The following is a 17,938-nucleotide window of genomic DNA, read 5'->3' on the forward strand; positions in this document are numbered from 1 at the left end:
TTTTATATGTTTATATGTGCATAATGGCAATTTGAACATGTTTGTTTCTTAGGATTTCACATGATATTTTTGCCTTCTTATGCATCATATGCTATAACATAATTTTCTGCTTGTATGTCATGAGGAGTTATATCTGTATCACTTATTTTATTATGAGGTTTTACTGAATATTTAACATTATTTATACAAATCCTGTACTTATATACATGAATTTGAACATTGACCATTGACATTTTCATTTGTGTATAATGTTAATCTTCTCTTTAACCAAGATTGTTACTCATGCATCCTGAACATACATCATGGTCCTATGTTTATATATTTTATTCTGTGGTTTATTTGTACATTCTGGGCATTATTATCTGTTGTCAATGATGTCTGTTCTTGTAGAGTAGCAATCAAATCATATATTAAGATTACAGAAGGGTTACCCTTTGTCATATGATCATAAATCATTACAGAGTACTTAGGTCCTCTGGACATTTGAGCATCTACTATGGATGCTATTTATGCTCAGAGTTGTCTAATAATGTAAGTCTATTTTATTGCTTACATGGTATGGTCATTCATATAAAATTGCCAACAACTCTTTTACAGTTCATGAATCATTAATTGTGTGCAGACTATTTAAGTTTAACTCAAGAAATAGTGTTTTGTGAAACAGAAATGTTTGAAATTACTAGTATCATGCTAAGAGCTAATACCATGATGATTCTCATATCTGATGTACCCATTGGATCATATCAAAAGTCCATGTATGCAGCAGTATGATTCTTCAGATACCTGTTCCAGATCCATACAGATAACCTAGAAAAGTACCTAATGGCTCTCTTTGTAAGAATAGAGTACATTTAAAAGGAGCCTTATTCCTTGAGCAGTGGTGGTACATGCTTTTTTTTTTTTTTTTTTTTTTTTTTTTTTAGTATAAAGGAATAATCTTTATTCATCACTTCACCAATTATCGTATTCTTTTTTCTCTTTTTTTAAATTGGGTATTTATTTCATTTACATTTCCAATGCTATCCCAAAAGAAGGGGCAAAGTGTCTACACTGGTCTTCGTTCTTCTTGAGTTTCATGTGTTTTGCAACTTGTAACTTGGGTATTCAAAGTTTCTTGGGGCTGGATGTTTTGAGTTAGGATCTTTTTGCATTTTGCATTTTCTTTGATTGTTGTGCAGATGTTCTCTATGGAATCTTCTGCACCTGAGATTCTCTCTTCCATCTCTTGTATTCTGTTGCTGATGCTCTCATCTATGGTTCCAGATTTCTTTCCTAGGGTTTCTATCTCCAGCGTTGCCTCACTTTGGGTTTTCTTTATTGTGTCTACTTCCCTTTTTATGTCTTGTATGGTTTTGTTCATTTCCATCACCTGTTTGGTTGTGTTTTCCTGTTTTTCTTTAAGGACTTGTAACTCTTTAGCAGTGTCCTTCTGTATTTCTTTAAGTGAGTTATTAAAGTCCTTCTTGATGTCCTCTACCATCATCATGAGTTATGCTTTTAAATCCGGGTCTAGCTTTTCAGGTGTTTTGGGGTTCCCAGGACTGGCTGAGGTAGGAGTACTGGTTTCTGATGATGGTGAGTGGTCTTGGTTTCTGTTAGTAAGATTCTTATGTTTGCCTTTTGCCATCTGGTAATCTCTGGAGTTAGTTGTTATAGTTGTCTCTGGTTAGAGCTTGCTCCTCTCGTGATTCTGTTAGCCTCTATCAGCAGACATGGAAGACTAGCTCTCTTCTGAGTTTCAGTGGTCTGAGCACTCTCTGCAGGCAAGCTATCCTCTTGCAGGGAATGTGCACAGATATCTGGCGTTCGGACCTGCCTCCTGGAAGACAATGAAGGCCCAAAACAGGGCCTGTCCCAGAAGCTGTGTTGCTTTGGCCTGTCCCAGAAGCTGTTAGCTTCTGTAGTCTACACTCTCACCTGTGCAGACTAGTCTCAGAGGGGTTAGCTCTTTTTCTAACCTCATATCTTGTATACATTTTTAATCATATATAGTCCATGAAACAATTCTTGCTTTCTGTATATACATACTCCAAATTACTAATTTTAGTCATTGGTATAATGTGATGATTGAAGAATGTCTTTGCTCTGCAGCTAGGCTTATATTTCTCTTATGTTGTTACCCCTTCCTAAAGGAGTTGACCTGTCCTTGAGTAAGTCTTTATAGGGAGATGCTTTCTTATTTGAGACACATCATCCTGTATCACTCCGCATTCTTCCTACCTGGGGAACATCCATTTAAGGCTTGCAATATTTTGAAAAGTTGTTTATCTCTAGAAAGATGTGAGATTTTCTTTATAATGCTATAAAGAGTCTTTAGATCTTATTATTGTAGATTTTTGCAGTGTTATATAGTTAATTAGACCAAAGTCCTCTGTGGTGTGAAAGATCAAACAAGTTATTCAGAGAAATAGAAAGGAGGCACAAGAAACTATCTTTAAAAAATATTTGTAATTTTTATTGTATTTTTGAGTATTTTGGCTACATGTATGTCTGTGCACTGTGTATGTGCCTGGTGTGCACAGAAGATAGAAGAGGATGGCAGAGACCCTGAAACTGAGCTTTATAGAGAGTTGTGAGCTACCTTGTGGTTACTAAGTGTTGAACAGGGAGGGTCCTCTGAAAGAGTACCTTAAGCCCTGGACCATCTCTCCTGCGTCATGGGAGACTATTTTAAGCTCTTCTATTACAAGAGGTAACTGAGGAAGTTCTACAACTCACCCAGTCACGCAGGAAACCAAGGAAGGAGATGCAGCTGATTACTGACGTACATGAGATTTGTTCTGCTTTTTGCTATTCTTGGGAGGATTCTGGTATGTTCGGGAGAAGCACATATTGGGAATGTATATTTTGTCCTTGATTAGGTTGGAAGTATCAAATAACTGGGTATATACTAGATACACTAAGTAATTTCAAACCTTTCTAACCTTCTTTTCCCCCTTTGTTTTCTACCCCTTTGTTGGTTCCTTTCCCTTGTACTGTGGATCTCACAGGTCTCTCCAAGTTGCTGTCTAAGAAGATGATAATCACACAAATGTGGCACTTTTATGTGACCAGAGTTGTACTTCTTCTCCTGATTAGTATTCTCCCTGGAACCACTAGCCAAGGGGAATCAAGACGACAAGAACCTGGGGACTTTGTGAAACAAGATATTGGAGGGTAAGAAAACTTAGTCCTTGGAAAAAATATGTAATGTTGTAAATGCTCACCTCCGAGTTTTTCCCCCCAAAACCCTAAAATACTTTGATCAATGATACTTATACATTACTTTCATTTGGAAAACAAAACAAAATAAAATATCAGATCAAACTGTTACACTTTAAAGAAAAATGGAAGTTTCTCTTGGATGACTCTAATTTTTATATTTATTTTGTTATTTTATTTTATTAATTCTCGCTTAGATTCTTAATGTGACCCCTTTTGGGGATCATGTCTATTTAGCATTTAAACATGACTTCCTTAATCTCTTATCTTAAAAATCTTCCTTGTGGAAAATTTCTCAAGTCTTTGCCCATGTTCACATTCATATTTCTTGAGGAAATAATAATATTATTATCTATACATTCCTCACACCCATTCTTATACATCTTGAGGTCAAAATTCTGACTACAGGATTAGAAGGCAACTTCTGTAACTAAGATGGTTAATGTTAACTCCATTAACAATCGTATACTTCTGTTACTCAATTTCTTTAGTAACAAGTAGCAATATTTAATGGATTTTCCTTCATTAACTTCTTTCTGCCATGAAATGAAACATGTATATATAAACATACAAAAATATGCCCATAATATAAATATAATTCTTTCTTTGATTTATCTTTGACATACTTCCTGTGTGTTTAGCTTAGGTTCTCTAAAGTACATCACTCAATATCCTTTGAGAAAATTCTTTTCTGTTAAGAGGAGATTAAGTGGATACCGACAGCAAGATACAGAAGTGAGGAAATTAAAAAGGAACATAGTAATATAACATGAATGTCAAAGTGTTACATTTTACTTTCTATTTCTGATATCTTTTATATCTATATTCACAATTTTACTTGACATGTTTTCTTAGGTATTCCACAAACTCCTCAAACTAAAGTATTCCCTCTCATCCTTTCCCTAAGAGCAAACATAATAAAACATCCCTTTTTTCTTTTTTCGAGTCCATAATGCTATCATGTACCCAACTGTTTAAGCCAAGAAACTATTATCATTGTTATTATTATCATCATCATCATCATCATCATCATTGCCAGTTTTCTACCTTTCCTCTCCAAATTGAAGCACTTTACCACATCTGGATTTTTTACCCTCCATGTCTCTTGAACTATTTAATTTCTTCAATGTTGTTTTCCACTTACACTCCAGCAAGAGATTCTAGTTAACTTACTGACTAAAATTTCATTCTCATTCATCTTTGTTCTGTAGCTATTTTCTTCTATAATACAAGTTAAATCATATATTTGAAGAATTAATGCCATCTTCTTGCCTTGAGAGTAAAATCAGTACTCCTGAAATTACCTTCTTAACCTTATTTCTTAGTCCTCTTACCCAAACTTGGTGTTCTTCAGCATTTATTACCTGCATTATTCAGGTTAACTGATTTGTGCTTAGTAATAAAAAGCATATTTATTTTATTTTATTTTAAATTTAAAATATTTTATTTTAAAAGCAGTTACATTACTTTGTTTTCCAGCCTCTCCCAAGTCCCCTCACTCCAACTCCTTCTACATCCCTGTTCTCAAATTGTTAGCCTCTTCTTCCCTAATTATTAGTGTGTGTACAACTATGTAAATACAACCTGTTTAGTTTGTTTTTATTGTTTATATGTGATTTCACTTTTTGTTGGACAAGTAATTAGAGGGCTCATCCCTAGAAAATGCTAACTCTCCCACTCTCAGCAGTCTTCAGTTGCCTGTAGTTCTTTGTCTAGGAATGTGGCCCCTTGAGATTCCCCTCTTCTTCTATATTGTCCTGTCCGTTGATATTGCTATTCAGGACTTGTTTATTGCAGCCATTTTTAGGACAAACTGTTTCACATCAAACTTCCTAGTATTCTGGATCTTACAATCTTATTGTCCCCTTTTAATATTCCCTGAGACATAACAAATTCTTATGTGTACTATCACTGCTAGAAATGACTCCTTAGGCAAGGAATACTTTAGTATTGTTATATTGTTTTGATTTGAAACATTTATACTGCTTTCATTTGGGTTTTCATTCATTTTGTTTTTTACTATAACTTTATTAGCATATATTTAAAAGAATTATTTATGACATTTTCTTTTATTTATTTATTTTTATTAGATATTTTCTTTATTTACATTTCAAATGTTATCCCCTTTCCTGGTTTCACCTCCAAAAACTCCATATCCCCCCACCTTGCTCACCAACCCACTCACTCCTGCTTCCTTGTCCTGGCATTCCATTATACTGGGGCATTGCTCTGACCTGCAGGGATAATCAGCAGGGACCCAGGGCAGGAGAGAGAGAGAGAGAGAGAGAGAGAGAGAGAGAGAGAGAGAGAGAGAGAGAGAGAGAGAGAGAGAGAGAGAAAGAAGAAGAAGAAGAAGAAGGAGAAGGAGAAGGAGAAGGAGAAGGAGAAGGAGAAGGAGAAGGAGAAGGAGAAGGAGAAGGAGAAGGAGAAGGAGAAGGAGAAGACAGGAAGAATGAGAGAAAGTCAATCATACTGAAAAAGCTCTGAAAACTTTATTCAAGAATGACAATATAAGCATAAGTAAGATGAGGCTCCAAGGAAGGGGGGAAGATCCTGGGGGCAATCTTCAGCTCCTGGAACCAGCAGTCACAGTGTCCTCTTTTCCCACAAACATTCTTACTGTTATGACCACAAATGTTCTCTCAGGATTGTTTATGTAAGTTAGAAAATATCCACAAGGCCATGGCTGAGTCCATGGCTCTCAGCAGGGCATAGAGTCTTCACAGGACCTAGGGCCTCTCTTCCTATTGATGACCGTCTAGGCCATTCTCTGCTACATATGCAAATAGAGCCATGAGTCCCACCATGTGTTCTCTTTGGTTGGTGGTTTAGTCCCAGGGAGATCTGGGGGTGCTGGTTAGTTCATATTGTTACTCTCTTGGGGCTGCAAACCCCTTCAGTTCCATGGGTACTTTCTCTAGCTCATCCATTGGGGACTCTATGCTCAGTGAGCATCCACTTCTGTATTTGTCAGGCACTGGCAGAGCCTCTCAGGAGATAGCTATATCAGGTTCCTGTCAGCAAGCTCTTGTTGGCATCTGCCATAGTGTCTGGGTTTGGTGGCTATATATGGGATGGATCCTCAGGTGGGGCAGTTTCTGGGTGGTCATTCCTTCAGTCTCTGCTCCACACTTTGTCTCTGTAACTCCTTCCATGGATATTTTGTTCTTCCTTCTAAGAAGGATCAAACTATCCACACTTTGGTCTTTCTTCTTCTTGAGCTTCATGTGTTTTTCTTGTGTATTCCAAGCTTCTGGGCTAATATCCACTTATCAGTGAGAGGATATCATGTATGTTCTTTTGCGATTGGGTTACCTCACTCAGGATGATATCCTCCAGATCCATCCATTTGTCTAAGAATTTCATAAGTTCATTGTTTTTAATAGCTGAATAGTATTCCATTGTGCAAATGTACCACATTTTCTGTATCCATTCCTGTTAAGGGACATGTGGGTTCTGTCCAGCTTCTGGCTATTATAAATAAGGCTGCTATGAACATAGTGGAGCATGTGTCTTTATTACATGTTGGAGCATCTTCTGGGTATATGCCCAGTAGTGGTATTGCTGGATCCTCCAGAAGTACTGTGTCCAATTTTCTGAGGAACCACCAAACTGATTTCCAGAGTAGTTGCAATCCCACCAGCAATGGAGGAGTGTTCCTCTTCCTCCACATCCTCACCAGCATCTTCTGTCACCTAAGTTTTGATCTTAGCCATTCTGACTGCTGTGAGGTTGAATCTCAGGGTTGTTTTGATTTGCATTTCCCAGATGACTAAGGATGTTGAACATCTTTTTTTAGGTGCTTCTCTGCCATTTGGTATTCCTCAGTCAATAATTCTTTGTTTAGTTCTGTGCCCCATTTTTAATAGGGTTATTTGATTCTCTGTAGTCTAATTTCATGAGTTCTTTGTATATACTGGATATTAGCCCTCTGTCAGATATAGGATTGGTAAAGATCTTTTCCCAATCTTTTGGTTGCTGTTTTGTCCTATTGACAGTGTCCTTTGCCTTACAGAAGCTTTGCAATTTTATGAGGTCCCATTTGTTGATTCTTGATCTTACAGCTCAAGCCATTGGTGTTCTGTTCAGGAATTTTTACCCTCTTCCCATATGTTTGAGGTTCTTCCTCACTTTCTCCTCTCTACGTTCCAATGTCTCTGGTTTTATGTGAAGGTCCTTGATCCACTTAGACTTGAGCTTTTTACAAGGAGATAAGACTGGATTGGTTTGCGTTCTTTTACATGCTAACTGACATTTGAGCCAGCACCATTTGTTGAAAATGCTTATTTGTGACATTTTCATACATGTATATATTTCTTTTATTACTTCCATTGCTGTACATCTTTTACATCTCTTTACATCTTCTCTGACCAGTTCTTTTTCTCTTCACTAATGGAATCTCTTTTGCTTTCATATATTTTAAAATCCCGATTCTACATATAAAAGAAAACAACTAATATTTATTTTTTAGATTCTGAGTTATACCTATTTTATTCCTTGGTATTGCCCTTCAAATTTTTTCACATTTGGCTATTGTCCAACATTCCTAGAAATCAAATTTGTTCCATATTACTATTGTGAGGTTAAATATTAAATGCAATATGTCTCTTTTTTCTTTCTCTTTTGGATATTTTCCTTATTTACATTTCAAATGTTATTCCCCTTCCGGGTTTCCACTCCACAAACCCCCTATCACATCCCTGTCCCCGTCCTGCTTTTATTAGGGTGCTCCCTCACTCAACCATGCACTCCTTCCTCACCACCCTATATGAAAGCATAGAACTTTCACAGGACCAAGGGCCTCTCCTCCCATTGATGCTAGATAAGCCCATGCTCTGCTACATATGCCACTGGAGCCATGGGTCCATCCATGTGTACTCTTTGATGGTTTAGTCCCTGTGAGCTCTGGGGGATCAGGTTGGTTGATATTGTTGTTCTTCCTGGGGGTTGCAAACCCCTTCAGCTCCTTCAGTCCTTTCTCTAACTCCTCCATTGGGTGGGAACTCTGTGATCAATCCCATGGTTGGCTGCGAGCTTTCACATCTGTGTTTGTCAGGCTTCTGTCAGAAACACTTGTTGGCATCCACCATAGTGTATGTGTTTGGTGTCTGCAGATGGGATGCATCCACAGGCGGAGCAGTCTTTGGATGGTCATTCCTTCAGTCTCTGCTCTACTCTTTGTCCCTGTATGTCACTTTCTATGAGCATTGCATAGTAATCTCTGGGGTTACAGATTACTGGACTTATGTTTATAGAATTTTGGCATATTTGATTCTTTGTGTCTGACTTCCCTGGGATAACATAGGTGTTCTAAATGACATAGAAATTCTAAATGAGTGAATATCACCTCTTCAAGTCTTAAAGTTTTTACAGTTTCATTTAGGGGATCAAGTTTCTAAAATGCATTACATATTTTCCTATAATTTTAAAGATTTTGAACAGAGTAGTTCCTTTCCTTGGTAAATTTTTGTTCTTAGAAAAAGCACTTATTATATTTCTCCCACAGCTAGCTGTTTTTTTTTTATTTTTATCCTTAGTGTTGTCACCTTTCCTGTTTATATTGTTTTCTAACTTCCTGCTCAAATTTAGAAAAACAGCTATTCAAGCATTTTAGCAATTATGTTAAATAGGAGGAAATGAAACCCTGAAACAGCAGAGTAACGTATTTGGTTTTAAAGCAAGGACAAAATGACTGCATACCTCTTGAATTAGAGACCTTTTCCTGTTTATTCTCTTTCAAGTTAAAAATAATTCATGCTTTGTACACAGGAGACTAGTAAAGACTTGACTCTGGATATTAAGTTTGGCATTCTTTATATATTTTAGAAATAAATGAACTAGTTCAATTTAAAAATACATGGTGCATATGACAGTTCTCATACTTAAAAGAGCTATTGTTTGCTTTTCTTTGTTTCCACGTCCTCTTAATTATATGTTTGAAGAAATCTACTTGCTGTATTATTTTATTCTTTATTGTAGCAGATCACCCAAGCAGAATATTCTAGCAGCTTTGACAGTCAACAATGGCCTATTGAATCGTATTTCATTTAAATCACATGTTAATATCAATGATTCTCAGTGTTTGGTGTTTACAAGCCAGAATGTAGGCTTTACACCAGAAGGCTGTAATACAGAAACACTGACTAATAATTTGTATTTGATCAAATATTCCAGACCATTCTGGTGCAAAGAACTTCGGAAAGACAGTTAATGTTTTCTAGGAATACCAGATCCTGGAGCTTTAGTAGGGAACTTGTTGAAAAACCCATATACAACATATAGTTTAATTTCTCATTTTTTACTCAAATTAACTGAGGTCAACAAATAAATTATTTTCCTAAACCTTGTAGCAAGTTAATAGAAAAGTCAGGTCAAAATATAGGTTTCTGATACTTTGTTGTGTAGCTATTTTTTCTGAGATAAAAATCTTTGATCTTTGAGGGAAATGTGTTATAAAATAAGCTATCAAAAGGGAGGTAAAACTAGAGGTTGTTCTAAAGACGGGTGAAACCTTACATCCTTCATGGAAGTACATTAAGGCCAGGAAGTTTAATAATTTAATAGCTTCAGGACATCCCTGAAACTGACTGGATTCACTAGGCTCTACCCTTCCTTAGTATAATTATGCTGTAAAGACTGCTTAGAGACATCCTCAGACAATTGAGATGCTTGGAAAAAGCAGACACTAGCTTAACTGGCTGGAAGAGGCTCAGACCAACAAGTTGAGTTACCTGTAGGTTGAATAGTGTGCTCCAAGTTTCTAGCTTTTTTTGGATTGTTTTCCTTTTGGGGATGGCTTTTGGTGATGCCAATGTATTTAAGTCATTTTTGCTCTTATAAGTAACTCCCATTAAACTCATTAGTTCACCAAGTTGGACTTAAGTGGTATCCATATTTTGGTCTGTTTAACCATCATGTAAGTGTTCTTTTCTGGGTAAAAATGAATGACTATCAGTAATTCACTAATGGTTTAACGGGAATATTCCCAGCTAGTGAAGGCCCAATGAATATTATATTGAAGTTTTGTAGATTGTTTAGTCAGTCCAATTCTCAAATGAGGCACTTCATTGAAGTCGATTTGAAGAAGGCGAATTTGAAAGGTGAGTCACTGTGGTGTGGGTATAAGGAAGTCATAAGGAATAAATGAAGAACCGAAAATAGATGATAAATCATGTAATGAATGCTTTCTTATGAAATATGGAGATCTTTTGTTAAGGATAAAAAGAACCTGAGGAGATTTGAGATCCCGGCAACTATGAACCTAAAATTTATCTTTCTTTATGTGGCCTTTAGCCATGGTGGACAAAGTAAGTTAAAATTGAGAAGACGTTATTGAGGAACCTTATAGTTAACACAGGTCAGAATTCTGGAAAGAGAAAAAAATGAAAACTGTATCTGGTACTGTGTATAGTAGTGCATGATTGTCACCTCAGCACTTGGTAGGTAGGAGCAGGAGGATTAGAAGTTGTATACACGACCTAAGTTATATGAAACTCTGCTTCAAAAATTGCATCCAGGAGGGTAAATATTGGGGAGCAGGCCTCATACTTGCACAGTACAATGTACATTAGAAGCTGTGATTTAGAGATATGGAACACTTATATTGGCACAGTTTTTTCTGCCTCAAGATAGTATGGTAGTGATAATGGTGATAGCTGATATTTTAAGTTGAAGAGAAGATGGTGGGAAGTTTATTACTTCTCGTTACATAACATAGCCTGATTTAGTGTCATCGAACCAAAGATATAGATGTATTGATTTGAAATTTACATTCTTGTGGCTTGAGAAAGATCTCAGTGGTTAAGAGTGCATATTGCTCTCACAGAGGACCTGAGTTCAGTTCTCAGCATCAACATATAGAGGGAAGTTTAGGGATTGTTGGAATTTTTCTTTAGGATGGGGGCTTAGAAAGGCTGTTACTGTCATTAGAGAACAGCCTTTACAACTATTAGGGAAGCCTGGGGCCAGGACCTGACCAGTGGAACTCCTCCAGAGGAAGGCCTAGAAAGTGAGGTTGGGGTCTTGGACAGATATTCTCTTTGTAAACTTTGTATACTTTGAAACTTTGTAAACCCTTAAGGCATATAAGTGTCCAGGTCCCCACCTAAGAAGCTGCAGTGGCCAGGCCCTGACCCCAGATTTCCCTAACAGTCCTAAAGCTTGCTTTCTAATGTCTGTAATGACCTCTCTCTCTCTCTCTCTCTCTCTCTCTCACACACACACACACACACACACACACACACACACACACCTTTCAAGGGGATATTCCTAGTGACCTGTTTCATTCAGTAGACTCTGTTTCCTAATAATACATAATACAAAGTATTGATTCAGTTAATAAAGTTATCTCCCTCACAGTAAAACCCTGTATCAATATAACCACTAGCTCAGGACTAAACCTTCAAAATAAGAACCTTTTAGGAAGATACTTTACATGAGAACCACAATAGATAATATAGACATGACCTAGCCAAATCCCATTCTTAATTCATTAAATACCTTCTGGAAAGACAGTATAATGCATGCAATTGGATTGTAGGTGTTTTTGATGGTTTTGGATATATAATGCGTATTATAATGGTTAAAACTTTGTTTGACTTCCCACTTCTGGGAAACACTGGTCTTGGAGAATGGAAACCTTGAGGACACTAAGAAATGAAATAAACTAATCTGGCCATAATTTCTGATACTAAAGTAAAGTAGTGAAATTTACAACTGTACACATATATTCAGAATATATTATATAATGCTATGAATATCAGGCTAAGGAACTGGAATTCTATTTTGTAAGCCTTATGGAAACCTTGAGTGCAGTAGAGAGAGATGATCTGCCGAGCCTTTTAATTTTTTTTTTAAATTCTATTTTTCTTCTAGTAGACATGCAAAATTAAGGAAATTGGCATTCTTTTAATGAAGTGCATTTTTCTTCTCTGTGGTTTGTTGTATGAACTGCATCAGCAACTCTGCAGCTGTGCTTCTCTGGCTTTTCCTGAACGTAAACACACTGGGATCTTTGATGAGGTTGAACTAATGCTGATAGGACTGATATCCTGTACTTAATCTGTATGTGGTCCATGAACTTCATCTCATAGCATAAAAGTATACATTTTTAAAGGTTTCTCATTTCATTATTAGAAGTTTTCTTTAAAAAAATTATTTTTATTCTTTAATCCTTGGGGTAGAAATTAAAAAACAGTCTTCACTTGCAAAGCAATTTTTTCATTCCCTCCCAAAGATTTCCAAGGAAGGAAATATTTTACTCAAAGTTTATATGCCAACATGGATGGGGGACATTTTCCAAGGTCGCACCCACAGGTAAAGAGCTACAAACAATATCTGATGAAATAGGGAGGATGAATCTTCAGGGACAAGTTCCACAATAGGTTTTCCTGTTCCAAATTTTTACATTTAAACACAGGCACATTTAAGCAATACTAAATGGACTTAGAAGAATGTATGTATATGTACATATATTCATCATATTCTATACAACATAATAAAGATTTGAGAGGGAATAAGGAGGACATAGGAGGAGTTGAAAGGAGGAGGGGAGTGTAAATGATTTAAATACAGTGCTCATACATGAAATTCTCAAAATAAACTGATTTTTAAAAGGAAATAAACCATCTATATGAAGTTGTGATAAAAAACTGACACTTCAAATATTTGATTTTAATTTTCTGAAAATACTACCAATATATTTTTAGGATTAAATATATTACTAAGTTGCTTGACTCACAGATGGTTTATTTGCAGACTTATTTTTATTCTTTATGGAAAACTATCATTATCTTATTTGATCTAACCGACAGTGATAGGAATGAATAACAATGGGCATAGCTATGGGATACATCTCATCAGTTTAATAAATGTATAGTTTTATGCAGTTTCTTTCTTTGATTGGTACTAATATCTTGAGATATTTCCTAGGTAAATTAAAAGCGAAAAGAATTATGTGATTTCTATCGTGATGTACTATTTTCCTATACCTTTGGATAAGCAAAAGCTACAACATCCTGTTCTACTTCAGTTATTGAAGAGAAGGTTCTGATGAACATTCTACTACAAATCAACATTTGGTTCTCTAAGCAAGAGAAAAATGTATCAGTAACCAAGTAAAATCATAGAAAAATTTCCTGAGAATATTTTTGGCTTGTACTTAGTATTAACTTCTTTTAGTTCCTTGAGAACTTGATCAAGTGTAAAATCATGGAGAAATTTACTAAGAATGTTTTGAAGCTGTATTTAGCATTTTTTTTAAAAGTTGAGTGAGAATCTTGGACAGTTTTTCTTTATTATACCCAGTTCCTACTCCAACTCCTCCCATATCCACTCCTCTTTTCTGTACACATTCTATCGTGTATCCTTCACCTTCCTTTTCTTTTCTTTTTAGAACATTCAAATGAGTCTGCACTGCCCATTTATTGATGAATGTGGTCTTCCCCTGGAGCATCATGGACCTATCAGGGGCCACATTCTGACAGAAAATTGATTTTCCCTCTCCCAATAGTCACCAACTGACAATAGTTCCTCAGATAGGGATAGGTTTAAGTGTTACAGCTTGCATGGAAAGATATCCTGGAAGTCAGGAGCCAAGGAATACAATGAAGTCACATTGCATAGCAAATATTATGTAAAATATTTATTGAGAGGGAAAAACCTGGGAGAGTGGCTGCCTATGTTCTGGTGAGAAGCAGCAGAGAACTGGGAAGAACATGGGCCTGTATAGGGTTTATTGGGTAGGGCTGCTTTTCAGGGTGGCTTGGGATTGGAAGAATCAGGTGGCCTGATTTTGGGGCAAGCTTATTCCTCATAGCTTTAGTATTTTCTAAACTCTTACTGGTTGCTCTGTCTTTATATGGTGGTGACTGAGGGTAGTTCAAAGTTTTGTCTGACTTCTGTAATCATGGATCTCTCTGGACTAGATTGGAGGCAAGTTCTCAATAACGGTCTTCTTTAATTTGATCAATCAAATGTCTGCCACTTATTGTTTCCAGTAATACTGAGATTTCTGAGATTTCTGCATGTGTTTGTCTGTTGCTGAGATGAGGCTGAAACATGTACCTGGCAAATCTCATTCAAGTGTAGAAGGGAGAATTCAAGTTTGGAGTACTGTTCTTTTCCTACACAGGCAATTATTGTAACAAATAAGAATTGTTTACTTTGTGGGTCAAGATGTACAGCTATTAAATTTGCCCGGTCTACTTAATGAAATCTTCTAGAATTCAAATGTTTTGTCATGTAATTGTTTCCTATTAAGAACTCTTATTTTCCTTTGCAGACTCTCTCCCAAGCATGCCCCAGATATTCCTGATGATAGTACAGATAATATCACTATCTTCACTAGAATCTTGGATCGGCTTTTGGATGGCTATGATAACCGGCTTCGACCTGGACTTGGAGGTCAGTTACTCTTTTAAAATTCCTCTGATGAGATAATGCCCCTTAAAAACATAATAATGTGCCTTCTGTTGATGGAGGTACTTAGTCTATAGTTGAGTTTCTTCCCTCTGAGCACCAGGATTTTATTCTGATCCTTTACTTCAGCAACTGACCTGTCATCTGTTTTTGGAGAATTTCATTAAGCAAGACAAATATATTATGCTATGGACTATCTTGAATGGAAAGTATGAATGTGTATGTTTTTAATTCTCCTCAATTTGATAGTCACTTATTCTGTACTCTTTCATTGCTAAAGACTTTTATTACATACTTCCATAGAACAAAAAACCTTTAAAAATAATACACATATAACTTAACCTAATATAATTTGCATCCATATTAAAATTTTCTAATTATAATCAAAATGTTCCTTACAACAATCTCTCTTGATTTGGATTTACATCCAGGCTTGAACATCCTCATTCCTCTTCAAGATATAACCTGGTAATAATCTTTTATGATGTTGCTAGGGTGTTCCTTATTTGTTTTTGGAAATAAAAGCACAAGAACTAATTGGATCTTTCTTGGAGAATTATTCAAGAAGGAGACATTGTGTGTGTGTGGTATATGTATATATGTATGTAAGTCTGTATGTATATGTATGTGTGTGGTGTATGTATGCATGTGTATATGTGTGGTACATGTATGTTTGCGTGTATGTGTGTGTGTTTAATTCTTAAGGTTGATTGATGTCTACCAAGTTATATATCCTAAAATTACCATTTTTAGCTTACATTAAATAGGCAATTATGTATGGTATGGGACATTGAGACTATTTTGATTGCATTTTCCAACTTGTATCCAATAGTTTCAACAACTATAAATCACCTTGCATAAATAGTGACAGTGAATTCCATTATTCCTGTACATTTTCCAGACAACATTTTTTAAAGGCACAGTATTTCTTTTCACACTAATACTGGAAGTCAGAGCAAGTCAAATTGGAAGAGGTAATGAAAGTGAGAAGGGGCATGGGACGAAGACAGAGGGGAGGATGGAAGTGTAGGACTGATGTTGATGCAGTGCTCATATATGATGTTATCAAAAATACTTTAATAAGAAAAAGCAAAACCAAAAATTTTTGTCTTATCCCTCCTCTTGGTCCTCCCTTACACAGTCCCTCCTCCCATTTCCTCTCCCTGAGAAAGGTACTTTAAAGGAAAAGCAATATCTCAGATTGTAGGCAAATGAAAAAACCTGAGAAAGTAGAAACCTGAGAAAGTTACAAACAGAACAGAAAAAAGAAGAAGAAGCAGCTGAAAATGATCACACATCAACAAACAGTCTGAGTTAATGGCATTCTAATAAACAACAGCATAATGATAGGTTTTCAGGTTTCCTGGTAATATTTACTAAGACAAAACATATTCTGCTAGCGCTCTCTCTCTCTCTCTCTCTCTCTCTCTCTCTCTCTCTCTCTCTCTCTCTCTCTCTCTCTCTCTCTCTCTCTGTCTCTCTGTCTCTCTCTCTCTCTCTCTTTCTCTCTCTCTCTCTCTGTGTGTGTGTGTGTATAGACCAGATGACAATCCTCATTAAAGCCACTGATATCTTACTGGCCTGGTGCTCACTCATTAAACCAGAATTGATGCACAATGAAGCTCAAGGATCCCTCTCTTTGTCTCCCAGCATTTAAATTACAAGTGTACCCCAATTGTGCAGCAATTTTTTTACCTCGATTGTGGGGCTTGAACTCGGGTCCTCATGCTTGGGAGAATTTTTTTTCTTAACAAATAAAGAATAAAAAGTGTTATCTTGCTCCTTAGCCCCAAGATCCTGTCTTTTAAATCCAGATCCACTATTAAAATGCATAACTAAATTAGAATTTCATGATATGAATATATTTGGAGAATCTGTCAATAGACTGGAACTAAACAGCACACTTCTATGTAAAACCTATGAGTCAAAAAGAGCTAAAATGGAAAATTTTTCAACAATTTCCATGGAAATATATAAACATAAGTAGTGCTAAGAGGATGGCTACATTCGAAAAGAAGTTAAAATCAATATTTCAAGTTTTACCTTTAGTAGCTAGAAAAACCAAATAGTGAATCATTAAATATTACCAAATAACAAAAATACACAAAGTAGAATAAACTTTACATAATTTTTAGTTCTTTGATAATTTTTGTACAATTTCTTTTGATCATATTTACTTTCCTTGTTCAACTGCTTCTAGATCTACCCCCTTTTCTTACCCACTCAACTTTTGTGTCCTTTTTTCCTATGCACACCACTTCCAACTTGTGTATCCATATATTCTTGGAAGTATTGCCTTCGACTGGAGTATGGTCAACTTACCAGGGGCTACATCCTTAAGGAAACTTCACTGTGCCTCTAAAGGACCCATCGTCACTCCACAGCTCTGGGGAGTGTTTAATGTCCAGCTCCCCTCTCTGTGCAGGGATTTGTTTGGCTTGAGCTTACACAGGTCTTGCACATGCTGTCCCAACCACTGTGAATTTATATGTGCAGCTGTCCTGCTGTCCAGAAGATACTGTTTCATGCACCATATCTGTTTCTTACAGTCTTTATCTTCCCCCTTCCACAATGATTCCTGAATCACAGGAAAAGTAGGTATTATATAGATGTTCCATTTAAGGTTGAACATTCTGAACTCTGTGGCTCTCTGTGTTAAATACCATTTAATGCAAATAGAAGCTTCTCTGATGGGGGTTAATGGATACATTAATTTACAAGTATAATGATAAATCATTAGTAGTTGATTTACTACTATGTCTATTTAGCAGAATAATGCTTGCAGTTTCTTTCCTAGGGACTATGACCTGTCTTCGTGTATGTTCTGTGCCCAATAATGATTCCAGTTCTGTAATTCATCTTGTACAGTGGGACATAAAAGTCCAAACAGAGCATCATTGCTTTCTTCCATGACATTCACACCACTAATTTACAGTGGACATGTCTTTTCTAGGCCAGTCATTTTTCTAGCTCCCAGAGTTCACAGCTGGGTACTATTGATGACTTGTTCTCTACAGTAGTGTGCATAGTACTTAGTAGCACTCTGAAAGCTAGTCAGTATTGATGAAGCTTCTAGTTGAGTACAAGCTAGACTTTTTTTCCCCTGTGTTGTATGATTCAAATATATGGTGTCTTCAGCAATAGTGTTTTAGTGTTAATTTCAGTATGATAACCAAGAGCATATCTTTAATGTTTGGAAATCTATGGGACATCACTGGATAACCAAACAGAAAGAGATAACACATTTCTGAAGCTAGACTTTTTATTTGGTAGCCTTCCATTCCTAGTGAGGCCATTCTTCATCCATTATAATTGGGCA

The 17,938-nt window shown here is 36.3% G+C and overlaps 1 protein-coding gene across 4 annotated transcripts in view; it reads left to right on the forward strand.

Moving 5' to 3' along the window:
* The window catches only part of Gabra3 (gamma-aminobutyric acid type A receptor subunit alpha3), a 210,989-nt gene that overhangs the window by 82,224 nt on the left and 110,827 nt on the right, over positions 1 to 17,938 (forward strand). For all 4 annotated transcript variants that reach the window (XM_029473538.2, XM_021152863.3, XM_085838162.1 and 1 more), the window contains 2 exons: positions 2,991 to 3,156; positions 14,483 to 14,604. In XM_029473538.2, coding sequence (XP_029329398.1) covers positions 3,017 to 3,156; positions 14,483 to 14,604 — 262 coding nt within the window. In that variant the 5' untranslated portion in view covers positions 2,991 to 3,016. The remainder of the gene's footprint in view (positions 1 to 2,990; positions 3,157 to 14,482; positions 14,605 to 17,938) is intronic.

Source organism: Mus caroli, unplaced genomic scaffold (assembly GCF_978045245.1).
Source record: "Mus caroli unplaced genomic scaffold, Mus_caroli_1 scaffold_5, whole genome shotgun sequence".
NCBI lineage: Eukaryota > Metazoa > Chordata > Mammalia > Rodentia > Muridae > Mus > Mus caroli.